The 26,982-nt window shown below is 54.7% G+C and overlaps 1 protein-coding gene across 1 annotated transcript; it reads right to left on the minus strand.

Moving 5' to 3' along the window:
* Positions 1-604: 604 nt before the first annotated feature.
* On the minus strand, positions 605-26,142 carry LOC123344965 (C-type lectin domain family 2 member D-like). The gene is made up of 6 exons (XM_044981468.1): positions 26,043-26,142; positions 13,802-14,041; positions 10,666-10,779; positions 7,508-7,767; positions 2,222-2,328; positions 605-973 (listed from the first exon to the last, which is right to left on the minus strand). Exons 2-6 carry the CDS (start codon positions 13,890-13,892, stop codon positions 811-813), a joined length of 735 nt encoding a protein of 244 aa, XP_044837403.1. The 5' UTR covers positions 13,893-14,041; positions 26,043-26,142; the 3' UTR covers positions 605-810.
* Positions 26,143-26,982: the final 840 nt, after the last annotated feature.

Here is a 26,982-nt window from a genome sequence, read left to right on the forward strand (position 1 = left end):
CCCACTCAGCCCACTGCCAGCCTAGGTGAACAGAACCGCAGACCAGCAGCGGGCTGAGCAGGCCGGCGGCGTTAGATCAACATTTTAATTTAATTTCAAATGAAGCTTCTTAAACATTTTGAAAACCTTGTTTATTTTACATACAACATTAGTTTAGTTATATAATATATAGACTTGTAGAAAGAGACCTTCTAAAAACATTAAAATGTATTACTGGCACACAAAACCTTAAATTAGAGTGAACAAATGAAGACTCGGCACAGCACTTCTGAAAGGTTGCCGACCCCTCAGTTAAACATTTACCCAGGGAACTATGAGTGCACCCCCACGTTTTATGTAGGGCTCCGCTGTTGGCCCCACTGCCTGCTGCCCAGACCCCAGGTGGAGTTTACCAGTTTACAGAAACTGACAAGTAGGTCCATACCCAATTCACTGCCTATTATCATCAATTTCATGGCCATAGGATTTGAAAATTGGTAAATTTCATGTTTTCAGCTGTTTAAATCTGAAATTTGAAAATGCCTTTGTTGTGCGGAGGGATAGCTCAGTGCTTTGAGCATTGGCTTGCTAAACCCAGGGTTGTGAGCTCAATCCTTGAGGGGGCCACTTAGGGATCTGGGGCAAAAATCAATACTTGGTCCTGCTAGAAAAGGCAGGGGGCTGGACTTGATGACCCTTCAGGGTCCCTTCCAGTTCTAGGAGATTGGTATATCTCCAATTATAAATAATTATAAAGGGCACTCCTAGGAACAAGGAGACATCAGATTTCACAGGCACTACTGAGAAGCATCAACCTTATAGGTTAACCAGTTAAACTTTTACATCCCTACTAGTTTCCCTCCATTTTATGTTCCTTTCCCTTTGTATATGCTCAGATTTGCTACAGATCCAGTTTCTCAGAGAACGGCACCTGGAAGAGCTCACGAAGACGTCGCTCAGATACGCGCAGTCCCCTTCTGCTCTTACTTCAAACCTGTAATGTAAGCCATGGAGCTAGTCAGGAGCTGAACGTTTCCCCCTCCACCCACATCACTCACCATCAAGGTGGCATTTCACACATTCAGATGGTGATGCAGAGCTGCTTGCAGGGGCTCAGGGCTTCCCCTTTCTGCACCAGCAACAGGATTGCTCCAAACTCCTGCCTGGCAGCCATGCTCAGAACATTTCAGGCAATCGTTAGGCACAGCAAGCAGAAAAAAGGATCTGAGTAGGGTGGCCCTCAGCAGCTCAGGAAACCAGAATTTTTCCAGGGCACTGCCATGTTCAGCTATCTTTAACAAACAAACAAAAATTCTAATCCTTTATGACTGATGCAAACTTTAAAAATATGAACAGAGTGTTGTCAATGTAGCAACATCTGCCTGAGTCTGCAGACCATGGAAATGGAAGTGTACAAAACAGTGAGATGTCTCTTTAGCACCTTCAAATTAAAAGTAAGCCAGCCTCAAAGGATCTGGGCCTTAGTTAAATGTACGCATAGGCACAGCCCTGGAGCACCCACGGGGAAAAAATGGTGGGTGCTGCGCACCCATCAGCAGCCCCATTAGCTCCTCCCACCCATGCCCAGTGCCTCCCGTCAGCTAGTTGCCCCCATCAATCAGTGCCTCTTGCTTCCCTCCCCATGCCTCCTGCCCACTGTGATCAGCTGTTTCACGGCATGCAGGAGGTTCTGCGGGGGAGGGGAAAGGAGCAAAAACATGATGCGCTCAGGGGAGCAATTGGGTAGGGTGAGTGCGGAGAAGGGACAGGAAGAGGTGGGGCCTAGAGGGAAGGGTGGAATGGGGGTGGGACCTGGGGCACTGCCAGGGGTCAAGCACCCCCTAGCACTTGGGAAAGTCAGTGCCTGTGGAGGTAGACGGTGCACAGCCCACGCTCAAGGCAAATGCAGCAGCTGCTCTGATCAGCAAGGGCTCACAAAGAGCCTCTGGGGTTACAGCCTGTTTCACTGCAAATTTGCATCCACTGGGACTCTACCCCCAGAGGTTTTTTAACTCCTACCAAGACAGCACACTAGAGAGAGGGCATTGGGAGCACAGATTAAGGCCAGAGAGACACGCTCCTGCTTGCCCTGGACTGTGCTGCACAGAGGAGTTAGGCCCTATTTTAACACCAGGTTTAAGATTAAAAGCTCTAATGGGGTAAGCTGTGGATCAGCCCAAACTAACATTTCAGTCGCTTGTGATTTATCACTGGGAAAGCAAAGAGAAAGAAATGGACTCACAGCTGCTGGCTGAATATGGTTCCGTTCACCCATTTCCAGGGCTGGCCTGAGTCTCTCCTGAGACCGATCCAGTGCTCAACGAGGGCTGCATAGCGCATCATGAAATCCTTCACAACAGGACAGTGTGTATCAGACTCTGCTGTGTTCCTCCGGTCCTGCCCCACAGGGCTTTGTACAGCAGGGAATCTCAGCTGTATAGCTAAGGGCTTGTCTCCACACTTGAGCTGTACCAGTATAGTCACAGCATCCCAAGCCCCAGGAGTCTGGTCACTCGTACATTGGTACAGAAGTGACCGAATAGGAGAGGGAAAGGGAATAAGCTACGCTGATCCAAGGCCCCTTTCTACTGGTATAACGACAGCTCCACTAGGACTTAGATCAGTAGAATTATACTGGTCAGAAGCCAAAAAGACGCACCCTTAAATGAAGTGAAACCTTCTAGTACAGACTAGGCTTCAGCTTTTTGGGTGGGTCTTTGTACTCTGGGAACAGGGGAATCCATACTGCATGTATGCCCCCACCCCTCAAAAGAACAGTTTTCCTCTCTTCTGCCCAAGGCCGGCTCTAACATTTTTGCTGCCCCAAGCAAAAAAAAAGAGCACCGCCCCACCGTATCACCCCCCCGCGAGTGCCGTGCTGCCAACCCCCCCCCGAGTGCTGCCCCGCTGAAGTCCCCGCCCCCCCCCGAGCGCTGTGTTGCCCCATCCAAGCCCCCACCCACCCAGAGTGCTGCACCATGCTGCCCAAGGCCCCCCCAGCGCCGCCTGGCCAAACCAAAAAAAAAAAAAAAAAAAGCCCCTCCAGTGCTGCCTGGCCGAACCAAAAAAACCCCCAAACCCCGAGCTCCACCCCGCCTCAAGGTGCCGCCCCAAGCACGTGCTTGGTCAGCTGGTGTCTGGAGCCAGCCCTGCTTCTGCCCTCCTCGGCCCCCTCCTGCCTTCCTGCAATATCCCAGAGGCTCCTTATCTCCCAGGCTCGTCTCTGCAACAGCAGCTACTGCCCACAGCTCCCCTGCTCCTAGCTCAGTCACACCTGCGCTTTGCTGCCGCTTCTCCCCTCCCCCAGCTTCCTGTGGGTCTCTTGGTGGAGGATGGGAGAGAGACTCAGGCCTTGGCTACACTTGAGAGCTGCAGAGCTGGTGGTGGCTTTACAGCACTGTAACTCACTCCCTGTCCACACTGGCAAGGCACATACAGTGCTGCATCTCCGCAGTTACAGCGCTGCATGTACTCCACCTCCACGAGAGGAATAAAGAGAATAGTGCTGCTGCTGCAGCGCTGGGGTGCCAGTGTGGCCACCCAAAGTGCTCTGATTGACCTCCAGAGGTATTCGGAGGTATCCCAGAATGCCTGTTCTAGCCATTCTGCTCATCAGTTCGAACTCTACTGCCCTGGCCTCAGGTGACAACCGTCAGATCCGTCCTTTAAATTCCCCGGGAATTTTAAAAATCCCCTTCCTGTTTGCTCACCCAGGTGTGGAGTGCAATCAGTGAATCTTTCCAGGTGACCATGCCTCCACGCGCCAAACGAGCCCCAGCATGGAGCAATGGCGAGTTGCTGGACCTCATCAGTGTTTGGGGGGAGGAAGCTGTGCAGATCTCCAGCCGTAGGAATTACGATACCTATGGGCAGATATCAAGGGCCATGCTGGAAAGGGGCCATGACCAGGATGCACTGCAGTGCAGGGTTAAAGTGAAGGAGCTGTGGAGTGCCTACTGCAAAGCCCACGCCGCTCTGGTGCTGCCCCCACGACCTGCCATTTCTACAAAGAGCTGGATGCAATACTTGGGGGTGACCCCACCTCCACTCCGAGCACCACCGTTGACACTTCAGAGCGTGGAGAGGAGGAGGAGGAGGATAGCGAGAGTGAGGGTGCTGGGGTGGGGGGAGACACCCCAAAATCCCAGGAGGCATGCAGCCAGGAGCTCTTCTCGAGCCAGGCGGAAGGTAGCCAGTTGCAGCAGCCGGTACTTGGTGGAGGACAAACAGAGGAGCAGGTTCCCGATAAGCAGCTTTTATTTTCAAGAAGGACATTTTTTGGGAGAGGAGGGAGGGTTAGGGCTGCATGCATGCATGCCTAGATGCAGAGTAGCGCACTGATGTGGTCTATCACATTGCGGTAATCGGCCTCGGTAATGTCTTCGAAAGTCTCATCCAGAACGTGGGCAGTGTGCTTGCTCAGGTTTACTGGGAGAGCCACCGTGGTCCTTGTCCCAGTCAAGCTAACGTATCCACGCCACTGTGCCACAAGGAGTGGGGGGACCATTGCTGCACACAGGCAAGATGCAGAGGAGCCAGGGCAGAAGCCGCATTGCAGTAGAAGACCCTCCCTTGCTTCCCAGGTCACCCTCAGCAGCGAGATACCTTCCAGGACAAACTCCTGTGGAAAATGTTGGGACAGTGTTTGGTATAGGGGCCCCCTTGCAGCTGTTGGCTCTCCCCAAGGCACAAAAACCCAGAGGACAGTACAGCCCTGAAACAATCAGTCCCCCTTACTCACCATTTCAGGGGTCCCGTGGGTTATGTGCACTCTCTTTGGGATGGGAAAATTATGCTATTGTGAAGACTGTGTGTGTGCCCTCCTTAAGTGCGGGGAAATCATTACTCTGCCTGGTATAAACAATGCTGCCTCTGTTAAGTGTTGCATTTTGCCTTTACAGATGCAACCTTGAGATCTCGGCTGCCTGTGTTATCACCGGCTGAGAGACTGCAAAAACTCCGGAAGAGACCGCGAAAAAGCAAAGACGACATGCTGCACGAAGTGATGCATCAATCCGCAGCGCACCGGAAGCAAAGCACGGAGCAGCTGATAAGCATCCTGGAGCGCCAAGCGGACTCTATCCAGGTGCTCGCAGCCATGCAGGCGGAGCACTACTGCCCCCCCCCCCGCAGTCCTTGTCCCAAAACTCTTTCCCTTGTGCCCCTGTCAGCTCCAACCCCCTTTCCCCAACATCTGGGTTCTTACCGCCACCAGCTGCCTCCACCACCTGTATGTTCACCAATCAGCCCTGAGAACTACGACCCTTACCCTCTGCACTCAACCCCCATCCCCATGCAGTACAGCCATCCTGAAGTGCAGCACTCATTGCATAGCACTCCAGACAGGACATATGCAAATCTGTGATTGTACCGTTCCCCACCCAACCCGCTTGCCCTTTTTTATTCCCAAACAGTTGTGTTTCTTTCAATAAATGAATTTTCTTTTCAATAAATGGATTTTTTGGCTTTGAAAACATTATTGTTGCAGAAAGTCAAAGATACCTTAGCCCAGGAAAGAAACAGGCACTGCAAATCAGTTTAGCGAACACAGATTCCTACTAACATTGTAACCACTGCACTTCACTCCCGTGCAGGGCACCAAACATTACTGTTGGTTTTCAGCCTCAAATTCCTCCCTCAAGGCATCCCTAATCCTTGCAGCCATGTGCTGGGCCTCTCTAATAGCCCTGCTCTCTGGCTGTGCAAATTCAGCCTCCAGGCGTTGAACCTTGGAGGTCCATGCCTGACTGACTCTTTCACCCTTCCCTTCACAAATATTATGGAGGGTACAGCACGCGGATATAACCGCAGGGATGCTGTTTTCGCCCCAGTCCAGCTTCCCATACAGAGATCGCCAGCGGCCCTTTAAATGGCCAAAAGCACACTCCACAGTCATTCGGCACCAGCTCAGCCTGTAGTTGAACCGTTCCTTGCTGCCGTCAAGGCTCCCTGTGTATGGTTTCATGAGCCACAGCATTAACGGGTAAGCGGGGTCTCCAAGGACAAAATGGGCATTTCCACGTCCTCTACTGTGATCTTCCACTCTGGGAAAAAAGACCCGGCCTGCAACTTCCTGAACAGGCCACTGTTCCGAAAGACGCGTGCATCATGCACCTTTCCGGGCCAGCCTGCGTTAATGTCAATGAAACGCCCACGGTGATCCACAAGCGCCTGGAGAACCATAGAGAAATACCCCTTCCGATTAATGTACTCGGATGCTAGGTGGGGTGATGCCAGAATAGGAATATGCGTCCCATCTATCGCCCCTCCACAGTTAGGGAAACCCATTTGTGCAAAGCCATCCACAATGTCCTGCACGTTCCCCAGAGCCATGGTTCTTCTGAGCAGGATGCAATTAATGGCCCTGCAAACTTGCATCAACACAATTCCAACGGTTGACTTTCCCACTCCAAACTGGTTCCCGACCGATCGGTAACTGGAGTTGCCAGCTTCCAGACTGCAATAGCCACCCGCTTCTCCACCGGCAGGGCAGCTCTCAATCTCGTGTCCTTGCGTAGCAGGGTGGGGGCGAGCTCCTCACACAATCCCATGAAAGTGGCTTTTCTCATCCGAAAGTTCTGCAGTCATTGCTTGTCATCCCAGACTTGCATGACGATGTGATCCCACCACTCAGTGCTAGTTTTCCGAGCCCAAAAGCAGCATTCCACGGTGCTGAGCATGTCCGTGAATGCCTCAAGCAATTTCGTATCGTACACATTATGCGACTCGCTATCATTGTCGGACTCCTCACTGTCACTTTGGATCTTAAGGAATAGCTCAACTGCCAAACGTGATGTGCTGGCAAGACTCGTTAGCATACTCCTCAGCAGTTCGGGCTCCATTTCCCACAGACCGAAACAGAACACAGAATCGCGCTGCACAGAAACCGTGGAAAGATGGCGCCAAATGTGGACGGAAACACAGGGATTGCTGGGATGTGAAGCGATGCATCACGGGGCGTTGGGACAGGACCCAGAATGCCCCGTACCTTCCGCCCCCTTCCGACAACCCACGGCGCCAGAATGGGAACAGGTGCTCTGTGGGATAGCTGCCCATAATGCACCACTCCCAGCACCGCTGCAAGTGCTGCAAATGTGGCCACGACAGCGTGCTGGTAGCTGTCAGTGTGGACAGACTGCAGCGCTTTCCCTACAGAGCTGTACAAAGACAGGTTTAACTCCCAGCGCTGTACAGCTGCAAGTGTAGCCATACCCTCAGCCACCAACTCCAATCACCCTGGCTGGTTGCCAAGAAAACCCAAAACTGGACAGGGGAGGCTGGGAAACCATAAAGCTGCCGTCTCCAGTCAGAAGCTGAGGGTTCAGAGGGTCCGTATTGATCACAGAGCCACACTGATAGCCAGGGCAGGGGCTTCGCTTCCAGAATCTCATTCATTCTCACCTCCAATCCTGAGAAACATCAAAGGTCCCACTCATGCTCCAGGGGTGGGGCTCTGCCCAGATCCCAGCTCTGTCTGTCACACCAAGCCCAGGCTATTGCAGTTACAAAGAATCTGCATCTGTCTCACCTTTTCCTGCTGGGTGTCAATCACTGCCAGGGAAGCATTGAATGAAGAGCAGATGTGCTGGCTAGAATTCCAGTTCTTTTCTTCCTTTGAGAAATAGTAGCATTTCCCTCGGTATCCAACCCACCCCTCCAGGCAGCAGGGGCCAAAAGGGGGCCCCCAAGAGGGGACAGAAGGGGGTCCCGGAGAGGGGACTAAAGGGGGCCCCTGAGAGGGGCCAGCAGAGGTGGCTCGACCATCTGAAGATCTCCTGAATTGGAGCACTGAAAATGAAAGAACACAGGGTTAAGAGATTGGTGACACATATACCTGCTCTCCGAGAAGAGCGAATACGAATAATCTCATCAGATCCGCATTTCAGACTCCTTAAGCCTCTGGAAGCTGCTCAGAGGATGGGAGGGAGCCAGGAGGTTGTTAGAAACTGAACCTGTTATGAGGGGCCACTACTCCACGGTTTGTTGGTGTGGAGGTCATAACTATAAAGGGAAGGGAACAGCCCTACTGTGTACAATACTATAAAATCCCTCCTGGCCAGAGGTACCAAAATCCTTTGACCTGTAAAGGGTTAAGCAGCTCAGGTAACTGGCTGACACCTGACTCAAAGGACCAGTAAGGGGACAAGATACTTTCAAATCTTGGTGGGGGGAAGGCTTTTGTTTTTGCTCTTTGTTTTGGGGGTTGTTCGCTCTTGGGACTATGAGGGACCAGACATCACTCCAAATCTTTCTGAACCAGTCTCTCATATTTCAAACTTGTAAGTAACAGCCAGGCAAGGCGTGTTAGGTTTATCTTTGTTTTCTCAACTTGTAAATGTGCCTTTTCGTTGAGAGGATTTTACCTCTGTTTGCTGTAACTCTGAACCTAAGGCTAGAGGGGGTTCCTCTGGGCTCTATGAATCCGATTACCCTGTAAAGTTATTTTCCATCCTAATTTTACAGAGATAATTTTTTACCTTTCTTTCTTTAATTAAAAGCCTTCTTTTTAAGAACCTGTTGCTTTTTCCTTATTTTAAGATCCAAGGGAATTGGATCTGGACTCACCAGGAATTGGTGGGGGAAAGGAGGGGGGATGGTTAAATTTTCCTTGTGTTAAGATCCAAGGGGTTGGATCAGTGTTCACCAGGAACTTGGTGAAGAAGTCTCTCAAGACTACCCAGGGAAGGGAGTTAGTATTTGGGAGTGGTGGCAGCAAAACCAGATCTTAGCTGGTAGTTAAGCGTAGAGGTGTTCATGCAGGTCCCGACATCTGTACCCTAAAGTTCAGAGTGGGGAAAGAACCTTGACATGGTGGCAGAGTGGTGGGATCATTTTAAACCAAAAGCCAGTAGGATTTTTTTTTCCTCCTTTCTAGCTGCTTAGAAAGCAGCCTGAAGGCAGAGGTGTTAAGTTTTTTTTAACAAGGGTCTTTGTTAAGAGAAGGCTTCAAGCTGTGAGCAAGCAGCCAGCAAAAGGAATTTACAAGCTGAATTGTTTTTTTTTCTTTCTACCTCTCAGGTACAGCTAGTTAGAAAGTCTCTGTTAACTAAGCAGCCCTGAGCTGAGTGCATCCCAGTTTCCGTGAACTGCAGAGGGGTGTGGCCCAGCTCAAGAAAGCAGGAAAATGACTACCAGTGAAGCAGCTAACAAACTAGAACTGGTTAGGCTGGAAGCGACAGAGAAAGAAAACGAACATAAGAGACGGATAGAACAAAAACAATTAGAAATTAATGCAGAAAAAAGCAGGGAAGAAACTGCCCACAAGAGAGCTATGGAGGCGAAAGAAAAAGAGATGGAGGAGAGGGAAAGAGAGAGAAAGCATGAACCGGAGTTAGCAAGGGCTAAGCAGGATTTACCAGTCAACCCTAGCAACCCCTCTCCAGGTACCGCTTCACATGCCAGAAAATTCCCCCCCTACAAGGCAGGTGATGATTCCGAGGCCTTCTTAGAAAATTTCAAAAGGGCCTGCCTTGGGTACAGCATCTCTACAGACCAGTACATGGTAGAGTGGTTCATTAACACCTCTGCAGTCATAGGGCAAAAAGAGGGATTAGTGGGTGGTGATTGTTGTAATAAGCCATAAATCCAGTGTCCAGCGGGGATTTTGAAAAGAGGCACGAGACATTATGGGATGCAGATGAAAGTATAGGATGGAGAACACTGCATTATGGGACGTTGAAATCACGGTCCCACTAACCCATGTGCAACTCATTTTGGTCCCATGAGGCACTGCAAAACCTTCCCAAAACTCCCTGTGCTAGATGGTGGTGAGTTGCACAGAGGGATAGGTACCCAGGATCACTGCTCTCTGCATTGATGCAAGCGCGGCTAGTGAGGACACGCACTGCCAACAAGGCATGTATTACCCTGGAGATTTAACTGTATAGTGCAGAGGTAGTCAACAGGTGGACCGTAGGTCAAGGCTGGACCGCCAGTTGCTTTTCAACGCACCATGAAATCTTATTTATTTACTTATTACTATTGTTATATTTTATTATTATTTTCTCTGGAGTCTGGACCTTGGCTATACCTTGACCAAGAAATTTGGACCTTGACTAAAAATAACTGACTACCCCTGGTGTAGCGCATACTACCATGCGCACACATACTCTGGCCCCCAGTCCCACACAGTCTCCAAACACACAATCCCCAGTAGACCACCCCGTAAACTGTAACCAAGCCAAAACCAAAACCAGACAGACAAACCAGCTCCCTTGATGGAGGTGTCCGTCCTGCGTTCTAAGGCTCATTTCAGTGACGCTGCAGCACCTGCCAGCCCAGCCCTGGGCACGACCCGGGGATGCAGGAAGGCCAGGCTGGTACCTCAGGGTGACACGCTGCAGGCAGAGGGCCCAGCTCATCGCTGCCCTGCACCCTGCCCTGTCTATCACCCCCACTCTGCACGGGGGTACCAGCGACTGTGCCTGGGGCCTGGCAATAGTGACTTGGCCCCAAGGGCTCAGAGCTGGACTGGGGGGAGCTAATGTCAGTCAGATCGTCCGACACAGAGAGCGCCCAGGTGCAGGGGTCTGGGAGGAGCAGGAGGAGGGTCGTGGAGGAACATCCCCCAGGAATCCTCTGTCCCAGGGGCAAAAGCCAGACAGGCCGGGAGGAGAGACTGTGACTGTGGTGGCTCCAGGGGGAATGGGATGTGCAGAGAGGGGGATGGGAGGGCTGAGAACTCACCTGCCAGGACAATAACAGCGATGATGAGACCCAAGAACACAACTGCGAGGGCGACTGCGAGCACAACTGTATGTTTCTTGTAGTAGTTACATTTCCTGCAGTTATGACGAGGTTCTGAAACACAAAGACCCGTCAGGCCGGGCCGCGAGGACACGTCTCACCGACAGCACCAGGGCTGGAGCTGCTCTAGAACATGCCCCGTTCTGTCGATTGCTCCTTCTGTCAGACGCTCTGGGAGAGGAGCCTGGAGGCTCAGGCAGGCTGGGGCTGGCAGAACAGTCCCTCCTTCCCCTCAGCCCAGCGCCCTCCCTGGCACCCCCAGCCAGGCTGTCACGGGGCCTGGTGAGCTCAGGGGCACAGAGACAAGGACCCGCATGTTCTGGTGGCAGGAGCTCAAGCTGCCCCCCCATCCCCACCCCCGCTGTGCCCCCTGCCGAGCGCTGGCTGTGCCCACACTGCCGAGTGCGCCTGTCCCCGCACACTGGGGTCTCGCACTGGCCACACACAGCAGAAAGGGGAGAAGGAACCAGGCAGAGATGGGCCAGGGCTGTCACAGGGGGTCTGACACACCCAGCCCAAAAGGCCCCTGCACAGCCCCACAGCCGTCGCTGTGTGCGCCAGGCAGCAGCTGTGAGCCAGGGATCAGTGCCCTGAGAGCCCCTGGGGGAGATCCAGTCCCTGCTGCCATGGGCGCCGACTTATATGGGCTCCTGGGGCTTTAGCCCCAGGAATATTTACAGTTAGGGGCTCTGCTCCACCAATAGTTGGAGCTAGGTTTCGCCCCTTTTAAATCCCAGCCGCGGCCGGGAATCAGAGGGCTCTGGGCTGCCTGCAAGAGCGGGGAGCCCAGAGCCTTTTAAATCCCAGCCGCGGCCGGGAGTCAGAAGGCTCTGGGCTGCCTGCAAGCGCGGGGAGCCCGGAGCCCTTTAAATCTCAGCCGCGGCCGGGAGTCAGAGGGCTCTGGGCTGCCTGCAAGCGCGGGGAGCCGAGAGCCCTTTAAATCCCAGCCGCGGCCAGGAGTCAGAGGGCTCTGGGCTGCCTGCAAGCGCGGGGAGCCCAGAGCCCTTTAAATCCCAGCCGCGGCCGGGAATCAGAGGGCTCTGGGCTGCCCCAGGGGCAGGGAGCCCAGAGCCCTTTGAATCCCAGCCGGGGAGGCGGCTGGGATTTAAAGGGCTCAGGGCTCCCCGCAGCTGCCAGCAGCCCAGAGCCCTTTGAATCCCAGCCCCTGGCCGCTGATTGCCCCCTCCCCAGACCCTTGCCCCAACTGCCCCCCAGGACCCCCACCCCCTATCTAAGCACCACTGGTCCTTGTCCCCTGATTACCCCCTCCCAAGACCCCTGCCCCTAACTGCCCCTTGGGACCCCAGCCCCTATCTAAGCCTCCCTTCTCCTTGTCCCCAACTGCCCCCTCCTGAGACCCCCCCAACTTCCCCCCAGAACCCCTCTACCTGTCCCCTGATAAACCTCCTGGACTCCCATGCCTATCCAATTGCTGCCTGTCCCCTGACTGCCCCTCCGAACCTCTGCCCCATCCAACCCCCCCTGCTCCTTGTCCCTTGACTGCCCCCCGGAACTCCCTACCCCTTCTCCAACCCCCAAGCCGCTTACTGTGCCACTCAGACCAGCGTGTCTGGCTCCGTGCAGCTCCAGACAGTTGCTGCCATGCTCCCCCATGGAGCCCACAGCCCTCTCCCACCCCTAGCACCTGCCTTCCAGATTTGAACACCTCAAAATTCAGGTGTGCTCAAGCTCGGTTTGGGCAGCTTTTACTTCATTTCTCCCAAATCAGTTTCCCCTGCAAGGTGCCAACTGAAGGTGTTCGAGAACAGAGAGATCGGGTGGCCTCCTAATGCCTGGAAAAGAGACAAAGGCCGGAGGAGGGAATGTCAGTGCCTGTGCGGACTTCTGGGAAGTGCACGGTGTGGAAGGGGATGCTGTAATGCTTTGGAACAACTCCATACAAAGCCAGTCAGGACTCTGGGGGAGCCTCCTCTCTCGGAGCAGACTGTCTCCAGGGCAAGAAGCTTACACCTTCCTGGGTCTGACCTCGGAGCATTCAGCATGCCCTTCCACATCATGCACTTTCCACAGCGAGTCTGCCCAGGCTGGTCCTGGGGCAACCAGAGGTCCCTGCACCCCAACTCCGCAGTCAGATGTGACTCTCAGCCAGACAGTAAAACAGAAGATTTATTAGATGACGGGAACACAGTTTAAACAGAGCTTGTAGGTACAGAAAACAGAACCCCTCTGTCAGGTCCATCTTGGGGGGTGGGGAGCCCAGAACCAAATTCTGGGTCTCTCCCCATTTCCCCAGCCAGCTCCAAACTGACACTCCCTCCTCTGGCCTCTGTGTCTCTTCCAGACAAGGAGGCCACCTGATCTTTGTCCCCAACACCTTCAGTTGGCATCTTGCAGGGGAAACTGAGGCACCCACACAGTATTCAGAGAAAATATTAAGGACATTCCCACTTCATCACAACAGGTGCAACAAAATATAATACTGTATATTGAAGTAGGCAAGTGCTGCTTCTGACTTTCCACTTTTAATTGACCTTTGTAATCTTGTGGCACTGATGCATTGTAGCTTCATTTTATATCGGCTTACAGGGCGGGAGCCAGGGCCGGCTCCAGACCCCAGCGCGCCAAGCAGGCGCGTGGGGCGGCATTGTCCTGGCAGGGCGGCATCTGGCTCCGGCAGACCTTCCGCAGTCATGCCAGCGGGAGGTCCACAGGAGCCCCGGGAGGAGCGGACCTGCCGCAGGCATGACTGCGGCGGGTGCGCTGGTCCCGCGGCTCGGACGGAGCTCTTGCAGGCATGCCTGCGGATGCTCCACCGGAGCCGCGGGACCACGGGACCGTCCGCAGCCACTTCTGCCCCAGCCGTGGGACCGGGGAAGGGCGGCGCAGCGCGCCGCCCTGCTTGGGGCGGTGGAATTTCTAGAGCCGCCCCTGGCGGGAGCGGGGGGGCACCACTATTTTGGGCCCCACCAAAAATTATACAAACCTGCCGCCTATGCCTGCTGCCCACAGACGGGGGGTTGCTGGGCACTGGCTGCTGCCACTGAGAACATGGCCCCATGTGGGGCAGCCTCGGTGTCTTTCTCCAGCCTGTTTCCAGGCAGTGACACCCCATTACCTGGCTCCCCAACAGTCTCTAGGTGTCCATCAGTATTAGCTCTCCCCTGCAGCGGCACGTCACTCTCAGCAGCCCGAGCTGCTGGCTCCATTGTCTCTCTCAGCGACACTCAGGCTACAGACGCTACTGCAGGCGCTGGGCTGGGATTGGCTCCTCTTGGTCTAACTGGGTCTGATTCAGTGAAGACGAGCTGGGGTGGAGCTCCTGGCCCCAGCTCCTGCTCCGGACTCTCCAGACGATCTGGAAGCCGAGACGGACCCCACAGTATAGGTCAGGGTCAGGTGATTTCTGATTTCTCATTCCCTGCCCAGCAGCCCAACCCCCCTGCCAGAGGCAGTGACATGATGATTAAACACCCATCGGCCCCTCCACCCCCCAGGGCTTCAGAGACCTGATCAGCTATGGGCCCCGCCCACCTGTGACAGGCAGCCAGGTGGGGGGGGGGGTGGAGCCCCCCAGCAACAGGCTTGAGCAGAGAACCACAGGGGGGCAGCAGCCTGGCAAGTGTAGTGAAGGATACTGCTCAGACAGAAATGTGCTACCTACGGGTACTGAGCATGCTCAGTTCATCTGCTGAAGCCACTGCCCTTCACCCTGCCCTTATTAGCCGTGAAAATCTGCTGATTGCTATTTAGAGGGGTTAAAAAGGGCCAAAGGGGGTGAATCGGAGCAGGGGAGTGCCCAGGGTCTGAGCAGGGGTCGGAAATTGACTGGTCAGGGGGGTCAGGCAGCTGGAGGCAGGGTTAGGAGAGGGGCTAAAGGGAAAAATCAAGGCTGGGGGAGGAGGACCAGGAGTTAAGTTCAGGGTGAGGCACTGGCAGAGGGTGTCAGAGTGCAAAACCCAGCACAGGCAGAGGCAGAGGGGGTAGCAGTTACCCCAGTGAGACTGACACACCAATGTTTGCAAAAATGGTGGTGCGAGGGGCAGAGGGGCTTTTTTATTTCCCCTCTCACTGACAGCACTGGCTTCCCAGGGCTGGGTTCTTAAAGGCACAGGCACATCAATGCAGCTCCTCTTTGTCAGGCTTTTGCGAACAGGGGCTGCTAACAGGGAGTTTCGCAAGGGAGTTCTCCAGGTGAAGGAGGAGCTAATACAGCATCTGTGGGGTAAGTGACTGTCTGTAGTGTGTGTTTGTTTGTGTTTGGGGGTTACTTGCTGTGTGCTGAGCTTGTGTTTGTCAGTCTGTTTGTTTGGTTGGTTGTTTGAGGGACCATGTGCTCTGGCTGGCAGTTGGAGGCAGGTTTGAAAGCTCGAAGCCTCTGGTAATTGGCTGAGCCTTAATCAGTGGGCGGGGCATTCACTCAGGCCAGGGCTTTATAAAGCCGCGCACAAGCGACCAGGGGCTGCTAACAGGGAGTTTCGCAAGGGAGTGTGGGAAGGGAGTGGGAGCCCCTCGCCAGCCCTAACCCCTTCCCCGTGGCCCCCCCCTAAAATCCTAAAACCTATATACCAAACTACATTCTAAAACTACTTTCCGTAAACCACCCTTTCACTAACTAGGAGACAATGCAGGCAGAAGCCCAGCAGCAGAGTGGGGGCTATCCAGTTTATTGCACTGACTGTCGCATGTATGATTACCTGCCCTGTGGGCGGGTGGCGTATGTGTGCAGTCGGTGCAAGGAGCTCCTGGCCCTCAGAGACCATGTACGGACTTTGGAGGCCAGGGTGGCGGAACTGGAGGAGCTGAGAGAGGCAGAGAGGTATGTTGATGAGGCTTTCCGGGACACTGTAGAATTGTCCCACCTCCGCTTAGACAGCTCCTGTGCTGTTGAGGAGGAAGAAGGGCCCAGGGAAGTAGAGCAGTCAATGGGAGCAGAGGGAAACCTTCCCATAGTTGGGACCCTCCTTCCAGATGGTGCTGGGGTTACCTCTCGCACTGAGGTTGCCTCCCCGGGGGAGGGAACTCGAGGTTCTAGGAAAAGGCAGGTGTTAGTAATGGGAGATTCGATTATTAGAAATGTAGATAGCTGGGTCTGTGATGACCGGGAGAACCGTATGGTGACTTGCCTGCCTGGTGCGAAGGTTGCGGATCTCTCGAGGCATCTAGACAGACTTATGTGTAGTGCTGGGGAGGAGCCAGTGGTCGTGGTACATGTAGGTACCAATGACATAGGGAAGGGTAGGAGAGATGTCCTGGAAGCCAAATTTAGGCTGCTAGGGAAGAGACTGAAATCCAGGACCTCTATGGTGGCATTTTCAGAAATGCTCCCAGTTCCACGCGCAGGGCCAGGTAGGCAGGCAGAGCTTCAGAGTCTCAATGCGTGGATGAGACGATGGTGTAGAAAGGAGGGGTTCACATTCATTAGGAACTGGGGAAACTTCTGGCATGGGAGGAGCCTATACAGGAGAGATGGGCTCCACCTAAACCAAAGTGGAACCAGACTGCTGGCACTAAACATTAAAAAGGTTGTAGAGCAGTTTTTAAACTAGGAGATGGGGGAAAGCCGACTGCTGCAGAGGAGCGTGTGGATCGGACACAGACTTCTCTTAGGGGAGAGTCTGATGATAGAGAATCTCCAGGTTATAGTCAGGAGCAGAGGAATGAGAAGTATAATGTAAGGGCTGGATCAGATGATAAACAGTCACATAAAAAAGAATCTGGCACATCAGAAAAAGGTAGGCTAATAAACAGGGACAAGTTTTTAAAGTGCTTGTACACAAATGCCAGAAGTCTAAATAATAAGATGGGTGAACTAGAGTGTCTTGTGATAAAGGAGGATATAGATATAATAGGCATCACAGAAACCTGGTGGACTGAGAGCAATAAATGGGACACAATCATTCCGGGGTACAAAATATATCGGAAGGACAGAACAGGCCGTGCAGGGGGAGGAGTGGCACTATATGTTAAAGAAAGTGTAGATTCAAATGAAGTAAAAATCTTAAGCGAATCCACAGGTTCCATAGAGTCTCTATGGATAGAAATTTCATGCTCTAGTAAAAATATAACAGTAGGGATCTATTATCGACCACCTGACCAGGACAGTAATAGTGATGATGAAATGCTAAGGGAAATTAGAGAGGCTATCAAAATTAAGAACCCAATAATAGTGGGGGATTTCAATTATCCCCATATTGACTGGGAACATTTCACTTCAGGACGAAATGCAGAGATAAAATTTCTCGATACTTTAAATGACTGCTTCATGGAGCAGCTGGTACGGGAACCCACAAGGGGAGAGGCGACTCTAGATTTAATCCTGAGTGGAGCGCAGGAGCTGGTCCAAGAGGTAACTATAGCAGGACCGCTTGGAAATAGTGACCATAATACAATAGCATTCAACATCCCTGTGATGGGAAGAACATCTCAACTGCCCAACACTGTGGCCTTTAATTTCAAAAGGGGGAACTATACAAAAATGAGGGGGTTAGTTAGACAAAAGTTAAAAGGTACAGTGACTAAAGTGAAATCCCTGCAAGTTGTGTGGGCCCTTTTTAAAGACACCATAATAGAGGCCCAAACTTCAATGTATACCCCAAATTAAGAAAAACAGTAAAAGAACTAAAAAAGAGCCACCGTGGCTTAACAACCATGTAAAAGAAGCAGTGAGAGATAAAAAGACTTCCTTTAAAAAGTGGAAGTCAAATCCTAGTGAGGCAAATAGAAAGGAGCACAAACACTGCCAACTTAAGTGCAAGAGTGTAATAAGAAAAGCCAAAGAGGAGTTTGAAGAACGGCTAGCCAAAAACTCCAAAGGTAATAACAAAATGTTTTTTAAGTACATCAGAAGCAGGAAGCCTGCTAAACAACCAGTGGGGGCCCTTGATGATCAAAATTCAAAAGGAGCGCTTAAAGATGATAAAGTCATTGCGGAGAAACTAAATGGATTCTTTGCTTCAGTCTTCACGGCTGAGGATGTTAGGGAGATTCCCAAACCTGAGCTGGCTTTTGTAGGTGACAAATCTGAGGAACTGTCACAGATTGAAGTGTCACTAGAGGAGGTTTTGGAATTAATTGATAAACTCAACATTAACAAGTCACCGGGACCAGATGGCATTCACCCAAGAGTTCTGAAAGAACTCAAATGTGAAGTTGCGGAACTATTAACTAAGGTTTGTAACCTGTCCTTTAAATCGGCTTCGGTACCCAATGACTGGAAGTTAGCTAATGTAACGCCAATATTTAAAAAGGGCTCTAGGGGTGATCCCGGCAATTACAGACCGGTAAGTCTAACGTCGGTACCGGGCAAATTAGTTGAAACAATAGTAAAGAATAAAATTGTCAGACACATAGAAAAACATAAACTCTTGAGCAACAGTCAACATGGTTTCTGTAAAGGGAAATCGTGTCTTACTAATCTATTAGAGTTCTTTGAAGGGGTCAAACATGTGGACAAGGAGGATCCGGTGGACATAGTGTACTTAGATTTCCAGAAAGCCTTTGCCAAGGTCCCTCACCAAAGGCTCTTACGTAAATTAAGCTGTCATGGGATAAAAGGAAAGGTCCTTTCATGGATTGAGAACTGGTTAATGGACAGGGAACAAAGGGTAGGAATTAATGGTAAATTCTCAGAATGGAGAGGGGTAACTAGTGGTGTTCCCCAAGGGTCAGTCCTAGGACCAATCCTATTCAATTTATTCATAAATGATCTGGAGAAAGGGGTAAACAGTGAGGTGGCAAAGTTTGCAGATGATACTAAACTACTCAAGATAGTTAAGACCAAAGCAGATTGTGAAGAACTTCAAAAAGATCTCACAAAACTAAGTGATTGGGCAACAAAATGGCAAATGAAATTTAATGTGGATAAATGTAAAGTAATGCACATTGGAAAAAATAACCCCAACTATACATACAACATGATGGGGGCTAATTTAGCTACAACGAGTCAGGAAAAAGATCTTGGAGTTATCGTGGATAGTTCTCTGAAGATGTCTACGCAGTGTGCAGAGGCGGTCAAAAAAGCAAACAGGATGTTAGGAATCATTAAAAAGGGGATAGAGAATAAGACTGAGAATATATTATTGCCCTTATATAAATCCATGGTACGCCCACATCTCGAATACTGTGTACAGATGTGGTCTCCTCACCTCAAAAAAGATATTCTAGCACTAGAAAAGGTTCAGAAAAGAGCAACTAAAATGATTAGGGGTTTAGAGAGGGTCCCATATGAGGAAAGATTAAAGAGGCTAGGACTCTTCAGTTTGGAAAAGAGAAGACTAAGGGGGGACATGATAGAGGTATATAAAATCATGAGTGATGTTGAGAAAGTGGATAAGGAAAAGTTATTTACTTATTCCCATAATACAAGAACTAGGGGTCATCAAATGAAATTAATAGGCAGCAGGTTTAAAACAAATAAAAGGAAGTTCTTCTTCACGCAGCGCACAGTCAACTTGTGGAACTCCTTACCTGAGGAGGTTGTGAAGGCTAGGACTATAACAATGTTTAAAAGGGGACTGGATAAATTCATGGTGGCTAAGTCCATAAATGGCTATTAGCCAGGATGGGTAAGAATGGTGTCCCTAGCCTCTGTTCGTCAGAGGATGGAGATGGATGGCAGGAGAGAGATCACTTGATCATTGCCTGTTAGATTCACTCCCTCAGGGGCACCTGGCATTGGCCACTGTCGGTAGACAGATACTGGGCTAGATGGACCTTTGGTCTGACCCGGTACGGCCTCTCTTATGTTCTTATGTTCTTATGAACTAATTAGCATCCTGGTGTGGACGGCTGCACGGTTAAATCGAATTAACGCTGCTAAATTCGACATAAACTCCTAGTGTAGACCAGGCCTATGTTTATCCAACCTGTATGCATATAAGGCTGCTATCCATAGGAATCAGCTACATCAGATGGCCTTTTTTTAGCAAGTTGGACCTCTCGCTGCTGTAGCACGGTCCTACAGGTAGTATTTTCACACACACATATGTATAATGAAACTGCAAACTATAGGGATGTGCTCCCTGCCACACTGCAATGTGATATAGCTAATTCCGGCGTGTGAAAAAGACGGTTACTCACCTGTAGTAACTGTTGTTCTTCGAGATGTGTTGCTCCAATCCATTCCAATTAGGTGTGCGCGCCGCGCGTGCACGGCATCTCGGAACTTTTTACCCTAGCAACCCCGGCGGGCCGGCTGGCGCCCCCTGGAGTGGCGCCGCTATGGCGCTAAATATATACCTCAGCCGGCCCGTCCGCTCCTCAGTTCCTTCTTGCCGGCTACTCCGACAGTGGGGAAGGAGGGCGGGTCTGGAATGGATTGGAGCAACACATCTCGAAGAACAACAGTTACTACAGGTGAGTAACCGTCTTTTCTTCTTCGAGTGATTGCTCCAATGCATTCCAGTTAGGTGATTCCCAAGCCTAACCTAGGCGGTGGGGTCGGAGTGAGACGTGGCGGAGTGTAATACCGCAGAGCCGAAGGCTGCGTCATCTCGAGACTGCTGCACCAACGCGTAGTGGGAGGCGAAGGTGTGGACCGAAGACCAGGTGGCCGCTCGACAGATGTCCTGGAGCGGAACATTGGCCAGGAAGGCGGCCGACGAGGCGTGCGCCCTTGTCGAGTGAGCGGTGAGGCGGCATGGCGGCACGCGAGCAAGCTCGTAGCAGGTCCGAATACATGCAGTGACCCAGGAGGAAATTCTCTGGGAGGAGACCGGCTCACCCTTCATGCGGTCGGCGACGGCGACAAACAACTGGGTCGAACGCTGGAAAGGCTTCGTCCGCTCGACGTAAAAGGCAAGCGCCCTGCGGACGTCCAGGGTGTGAAGCTGTTGTTCCCGAGGTGAGGCATGCGGCTTCGGGAAGAAGACCGGGAGGAAGATCTCCTGGTTGAGGTGGAAGGCCGATACCACCTTAGGGAGGAAGGCCGGATGTGGTCGAAGCTGTACCTTGTCTGCATGGAAGACGGTGTAAGGTGGGCCCACCGTTAGTGCGCGAAGCTCAGAAACTCGTCTCGCGGATGTGATGGCGACGAGGAAAGCTGTCTTCCAGGAGAGGTAGAGTAGCGAGCACGTGGCCAAGGGCTCGAAGGGGGGACCCATCAGCTTGGCCAGGACGAGGTTCAAATCCCAGGTCGGGGCAGGACGCCGCACCGGCGGGTACAAGCGGTCCAGGCCTTTAAGGAAGCGGGAAACCATCTGGTTGGAGAAGATGGACCAACCTTCCAGCGATGGACGAAAGGCGGACACTGCTGCCAGGTGAACCTTCAATGAGGAGACTGCAAGACCTTGCTCCTTAAGGTACCAAAGGTAGTCGAGGATGGTAGGTACCGGAACCACGAATGGATTCAGACTTCGCTGATCGCACCAAAGCGCGAACCTCTTCCACTTCGCGAGGTAAGTGGAGCGAGTGGAAGGCTTTCGACTTTCAAGCAGGACTTGCTGAACTGCCGCGGAACAGCCCCTCTCCGCGTGGGTCAACCACTCAGGTACCAAGCTGTAAGATGGAGGGACTGCAGGTTCGGATGGCGGAGTCTGCCGAAGTCCTGGGTGATGAGGTCCGGCCACGACGGGAGGGGGATGGGATCCCGAACGGAGAGCTCGAGCAGCAGGGTGTACCAGTGCTGCCTCGGCCAGGCCGGCGCTATGAGTATGACGTGGGCTCTGTCCCTCCAAAGCTTCAGGAGCACTCGGTGCACAAGCGGAAATGGAGGGAAGGCGTAGAGGAGGCGATCCGTCCAGGGGTAGAGGAAGGCGTCGGACAGGGAGCCTGGCGAGCGACCCTGGAATGAACAAAACCGGTGGCACTTCCTGTTCTCCCTGGAGGCGAATAGGTCTATCTGGGGAAACCCCCACCTCCGGAAGATTGTGTGGACGACATCTGGACGGAGGGACCACTCGTGGGAGAGGAACGACCTGCTGAGACGGTCGGCCAGCGTGTTCTGCACTCCCGGAAGAAAGGACGCTTGCAGGTGAATGGAGTGGTTCACGCAGAAGTCCCACAGGAGCATCGCCTCCCTGCAGAGGGGGGAAGAGCGTGCTCCGCCCTGCTTGTTCACGTAGAACATTGCTGTTGTATTGTCCGTGAATACTGTCACACATCGGCCTTGCAGGTGGGGGCAGAAAGTTTGGCAGGCTAGACGGATCGCTCGCAGCTCGCGGACATTGATATGCAGGGCGAGCTCCTGGGTCGACCAGAGGCATTGGGTGTGGAGATCGCTCAAGTGGGCCCCCCAACCGAGTGCCGAGGCGTCCGTGGTGAGCGTGGCGGACGGGCGCGGAGGGTGGAACGGGATCCCGGCACACACGATTTCCGGGTCGAGCCACCATCGGAGGGACTCGAGGGTCGCTCTGGAGACCGTCACCACCATATCGATCGGGTCTCGATGCGGCCGGTACACCGACGCGAGCCAGGACTGGAACGGGCGGAGGTGGAGCCGCGCGTACGCGGTCACATACGTGCATGCCGCCATGTGGCCCAGGAGGCGGAGGCAGGAGCGCACCGTCGTGGTCGGGAAGGTGACTAGGTCCATGATGAGGGTGACCATCGTCTGGTGGCGGGCGCGAGGGAGACAGGCCCTGGCTATGGTGGAGTCGAGGACCGCTCCGATGAACTCCACGCGCTGAGAAGGAATCAAAGTGGACTTCTCGACGTTGATGAGGAGCCCGAGCCGCCGGAAGAGGGACCGGATCTCCGCCATCTGGCCCATCACGAGTTGTCGAGATTGTCCGCGAACCAGCCAGTCGTCTAGATACGGGTACACGTGGATCTGACGACGGCGGAGGGCTGCGGCGACCACCGCCATGCATTTGGTAAAGACCCTCGGTGCGGTGGAGAGACCGAATGGCAACACAGCAAACTGGTAGTGGGTGTTGCCAACCACAAATCGGAGGTAACGTCGATGAGGAGGATAGATGGTGACATGGAAGTAAGCGTCCTTCATGTCGAGGGCGGCAAACCAATCTCCCGGATCCAGAGAGGGAATGATGGTCCCCAAGGTGACCATGCGAAACTTGGGCTTGAGCAGGAACTTGTTCAGCTCGCGAAGGTCCAGGACAGGACGTAGCCCGCCTTTCGCTTTGGGGATAAGGAAATGGCGGGAGTAGAATCCCCTGCCCCGCCTGTCTTGAGGCACTGCTTCTATGGCACCCACGCTCAACAGAGTCTGGACCTCTTGTAAGAGGACTTGCTCGTGAGAGGGGTCCCTGAAGAGGGACAGGGAGGGTGGGTGGGAAGGCGGGGGCGAAACAAATTGAAGGCGGTATCCCGACTGGACTGTTTGCAGCACCCAGTTGTCCATTGTCAATTGGGACCACGCCGAAAAGAAATGGGAAAGGCGGTTGTAAAATAAGGGGGTAGGATCCGGTAGGGAGAGAGATGGGCCGTCCTCAAGCGTCCCATCAAAAAGCAGACTTGGCCCCCTGGGTAGCCTTGGACGAGGCCTGCCCCTGGTTCCGCCGATTGCCTGACGGGCGACGGCGGTTCTGGGCCGGTCGCCAGCTAACATACAGCCGATAGCGCTGTTGGTAGCGGGAGGGTTGCGGCCGGAAGGGCCTGCGCTGCGTCGCCGGCGTGTGCATCCCGAGCGTACGGATGGCGATGCGACCGTCCTTCAGGGTCTGGATCCGAGAATCCGTCTTTTCGGAAAACAGACCCTGGGTGTCGAAGGGGAGGTCCTGGAGAGTATACTGCACCTCCGGCGGCAGGGTGGAGGATTGCAGCCAGGAGATGCGCCTCATCGTCACGCCGGATGCCAAGGTCCGAGCCCCGGAGTCCGCGGCGTCGAGGGCGGCCGTGACACAGGACCTGGAGGACTTTTTTCCCTCGTCCAACAAGGCCGAGAACTCCTGGCGAGATGTTGATGGCAGGAGCTCCGTGAACTTCGCCAGGGACGTCAGGATGTCAAAGACGTACCTGGCGAGAAGGACCATGATGTTTGCGATCCGCATTTGTAAGCCCCCTGCGGAGTAGACCTTACGACCGAGCAGGTCCATGCGTCGGGCGTCCTTGGACTTGGGCGCAGGGGCAGGTTGGCCGTGCCTCTCGCGGTCGTTGACGGATTGAACGACCAGGGAGTCCGGGGTTGGGTGGGAGTAGAGGTACTCATAGCCTGTTGGGGGGGCTGAGTACTTACGCTCGACCCCGCGTGCTGTGGGTTGAATGGAAGCCTGGGTCTGCCAGAGCGTAGTGGCGTTTTTTTGAATTGTCCGCACGAAGGGCAATGCCACTCGGACGGGAGTGTCCGCGCCCACCACATTGGTGATCGGGTCCTCATCCTCTTGGACCTCCGCGACGGGGAGACCCATGGCCGTCGCCACTCGGCGAAGCAGGTCCTGGAAGGCCCGAAGGTCAATGGGCGGGGGTTCGTTGGCCGCAGCACCTGCCACCGCCTCGTCCGGCGAGGACGATGAAGATACGCCCTGCACGATTGGCTCCAGCGCCAGGGCTGGTGGTTGAGCCTCCGCTGAGTCGTGCGGTACGGCTGATTGGCGGTCCGGCTCGTGCGGAGGAGAGGGAGGCGGCCGGCTAACTGTCGCCTCGGGGACCCTGGTCCCGGTGGTCACATCCCGCAAAGGAAATGGGATGCCCTGCGCCTCATGATGCGCCCAGGGGACCCAGTAGCCCCACTGTTCATGATGGAGTCCTTGCGGGGTCGGCAACTGGTGGGCGGTATCATCCGCACCGGAGGCCACCGATGCTGGGCGGGATGGCCAAGGCGGTGCCGAGGGATTGAACCGCTGAAGACGGGAGTCCCTCCGCCGACGGAGCCGAGGGTCAATACGAATATAGTCGGCGGGACGGCGATCGTGACTGTCGGCCACCGCGGTGCCGGGAGCTCGACCGGCGCCGGGAGCTCGACCGGGACCGGGATCTGCGGTGCCGGGAATGACTTCGCGAGTCGCGGTGCCGTGAACGGTGCCGGGATTGAGACCTCCGGCGGTACCGACGGTACGGTGACCGGGAGTGCGACCGGTACCGAGATTGAGAGCGGTACCGGGACTCAGACCGGCGTCGGGATGGTGCTCGGTGCCGGGATGAGGAGCGGCGTCGAGATCCCGAACGACGGGACGGCGACCTGCGCCGGGACCAGGAACGGGACCGGGACCGGGAGCGGGAGCGCCTTCCGTGCCGTTCGTCCGGAGAGGGCGGCCGTGTCATTCTGGCCGGTTTCCCCACTGATGCGACAGCCCGCACCGGCGGTGCCGGGGGCCGGAGGCTCGGTGCCTCTATGAGCCAGATTAGCTCACGCGCGGAGGAGAACGTCTCCGGCGTCGATGGCAGCCTTGGCTCCACCACGGTCGGTGCCGGGGAGCGCGGCGATGCCGGACTCGACGGCGCTTGCGGAGCCAGAGTCGAGGGCCCAGGGCACGCTTTACGCACGGCCGCAGCCACTCTCGCGGCGTCCTCCGTGCGGGCTTTTGCCACTGCTTTCACCAGCTGCTGATTGTCTGAAGGTGAAAGCGAGCGGTGCCGGGTCTTCTTAGCCGCAGGCTTAGGTACCGGGGCCGCGGTGCCGGAAAGGCTCGGTGCCGCGGGTGCACTCTGCACCGATGAAGCCCTCGGTGCCGGCGCGGACGGTGCCGGGGGTTGGAGGGACGCCTCCATAAGGAGCTGTTTTAGGCGAATGTCTCGCTCCTTACGGGTCCGCGGCTTGAATGCTGAACAGATAGCACACTTGTCCGTGCGGTGTCCTTCGCCCAGGCAACGGAGGCAGGAGCCGTGAGGGTCACCAACCGGCATAGGCCTCTGGCACGCTGCGCAGGGCTTAAAGCCCGGTGCCTTGGGCATGAGCCCGCACTGGGGAAGGGAAGGGAGGAAATACCCCCCTTATCCTTACCTAAAACACTAACTAACTAACTACTGAACTAACTATACTAACACTAAACAAACTATATACACGAGAAAGTAGCGAGAGCTAGGGTTGTGGAGGACAGAGAGCACTCCACAGTTCCAACTGGCCGTCACAGGCGGTAAGAAGGAACTGAGGAGTGGACGGGCCGGCTGGGGTATATATTTAGCGCCATAGCGGCGCCACTCCAGGGGGCGCCCAGCCAGCCCGCCGGAGTTGCTAGGGTAAAAAGTTCCGAGATGCCGTGCACGCGCAGCGCGCACACCTAACTGGAATGCATTGGAGAAATCACTCGAAGAAGAACTGCTCTCTGGAGAAACTCGATGCCCCGCGCCCAGGTGTTTTCCAACACAGCACGGGGCGGGGCAAGCTGTATAGTTGCACAGAGCGCGCACGCCCCGGCCCCTAACAGCGCATATGCACCATGTCCCTGGTTTGCTGCTAGGGCACGCGCGGGTCAGGATTGAAGCCGTCTTCCCTCCCCCTTCGCTCGCTCGGTCCTTCTTACCCGAGCGCCCGCGGCTCCGGGCGGGCGGCACGTGCGGGACCGGGCCTGGATCGCGGGGAGAAACGAGCCCCGCGCCGCGTGTTCTCCGGGCTCTGATCTGCGCAACGTCTCGGCTGTTCCGGGCTCGCCCCGCCCCCTGCAGCAGCCAGTCAGCGCCGCCCAACGCTCTGCCCCGCCCCCTGGAGCCGCCCCGCCACTCAGCGCCTCGCCGCGCCCCCTGGAGCCTCTCAGCCAGTCAGCGCCTCGCCTCGCCGCGCCCCCTGGAGCCGCTCCGCCACTCAGCGCCTCTCGCCCTGGAGCCTCCCAGCCAGTCAGCGCCTCGCCCCGCCCCGCCCCTGGAAGCGCTCCTCTATATCAGCGCTCAGCTGCTCGGCTCCTCCGTTATTAACAGCTCGCGCGGCCGGCAGAACCTGGGAGCGGAGGGACTTGGGGCTCCGCTGGCGGCCGGTGAGTTCGCGGTCTCTTCCGCGCCGCCGCTGCCGGTGATTCATTCAGACTCTTAGGGAACGTGTCGGAGCCGCCGCCAGCCGGAGCTGCGGTGCCCGCGCTCCCAGGCACCAAACCGCGTGGGGTGAGACCCCGGCTCCAGCCTCCCCCCCCCTCCCCCCGCCCGGGGCCGGGCTGTCCTGGGAGAAGCTCCCGCACCCGCACCGCGCTGGGTGTCTATGGGGGGGTCGGGATCACCCCGAGGGGGGCGTCAGACCGGTGCGGGGCTGCAGGACAGAGCAGCCCTCAGGCCAGTGCACTGCTCTCTATGGAGAGTCAGCGTCAGGGCCCCGCCTGAAAGCTCCAGCGGAGACCCCATCCCAGCAGCGGATGAGCCATTAGGCCAACAGGGCCCGTGCCCAGCGGCTCTGGCCGATTGGCAGCCCTGGAAAAATAGTCACCCCGGTGCCCTGACCCCACTCCCCGGTAGGGGGGGGGTGTCTACTGCCAAGTG

This window comes from Mauremys mutica, chromosome 12, assembly GCF_020497125.1.
Source record: "Mauremys mutica isolate MM-2020 ecotype Southern chromosome 12, ASM2049712v1, whole genome shotgun sequence".
Classification (NCBI taxonomy): domain Eukaryota; kingdom Metazoa; phylum Chordata; order Testudines; family Geoemydidae; genus Mauremys; species Mauremys mutica.

What these genes read in the sequence shown, in the direction of transcription:
- LOC123344965 (XM_044981468.1), bottom strand. Translation starts at nt 13,892, where the DNA reads ATGGAGCCAGCAGCTCGGGCTGCTGAGAGTGACGTGCCGCTGCAGGGG. An exon ending in CGCTGTTATTGTCCTGGCAG is followed by an intron (nt 7,768 to 10,665) that starts GTGAGTTCTCAG and finishes TTTCATTTTCAG; the next exon opens with TGCTCCAATTCAGGAGATCT. An exon ending in ACCATATTCAGCCAGCAGCT is followed by an intron (nt 974 to 2,221) that starts GTGAGTCCATTT and finishes CTTACATTACAG; the next exon opens with GTTTGAAGTAAGAGCAGAAG.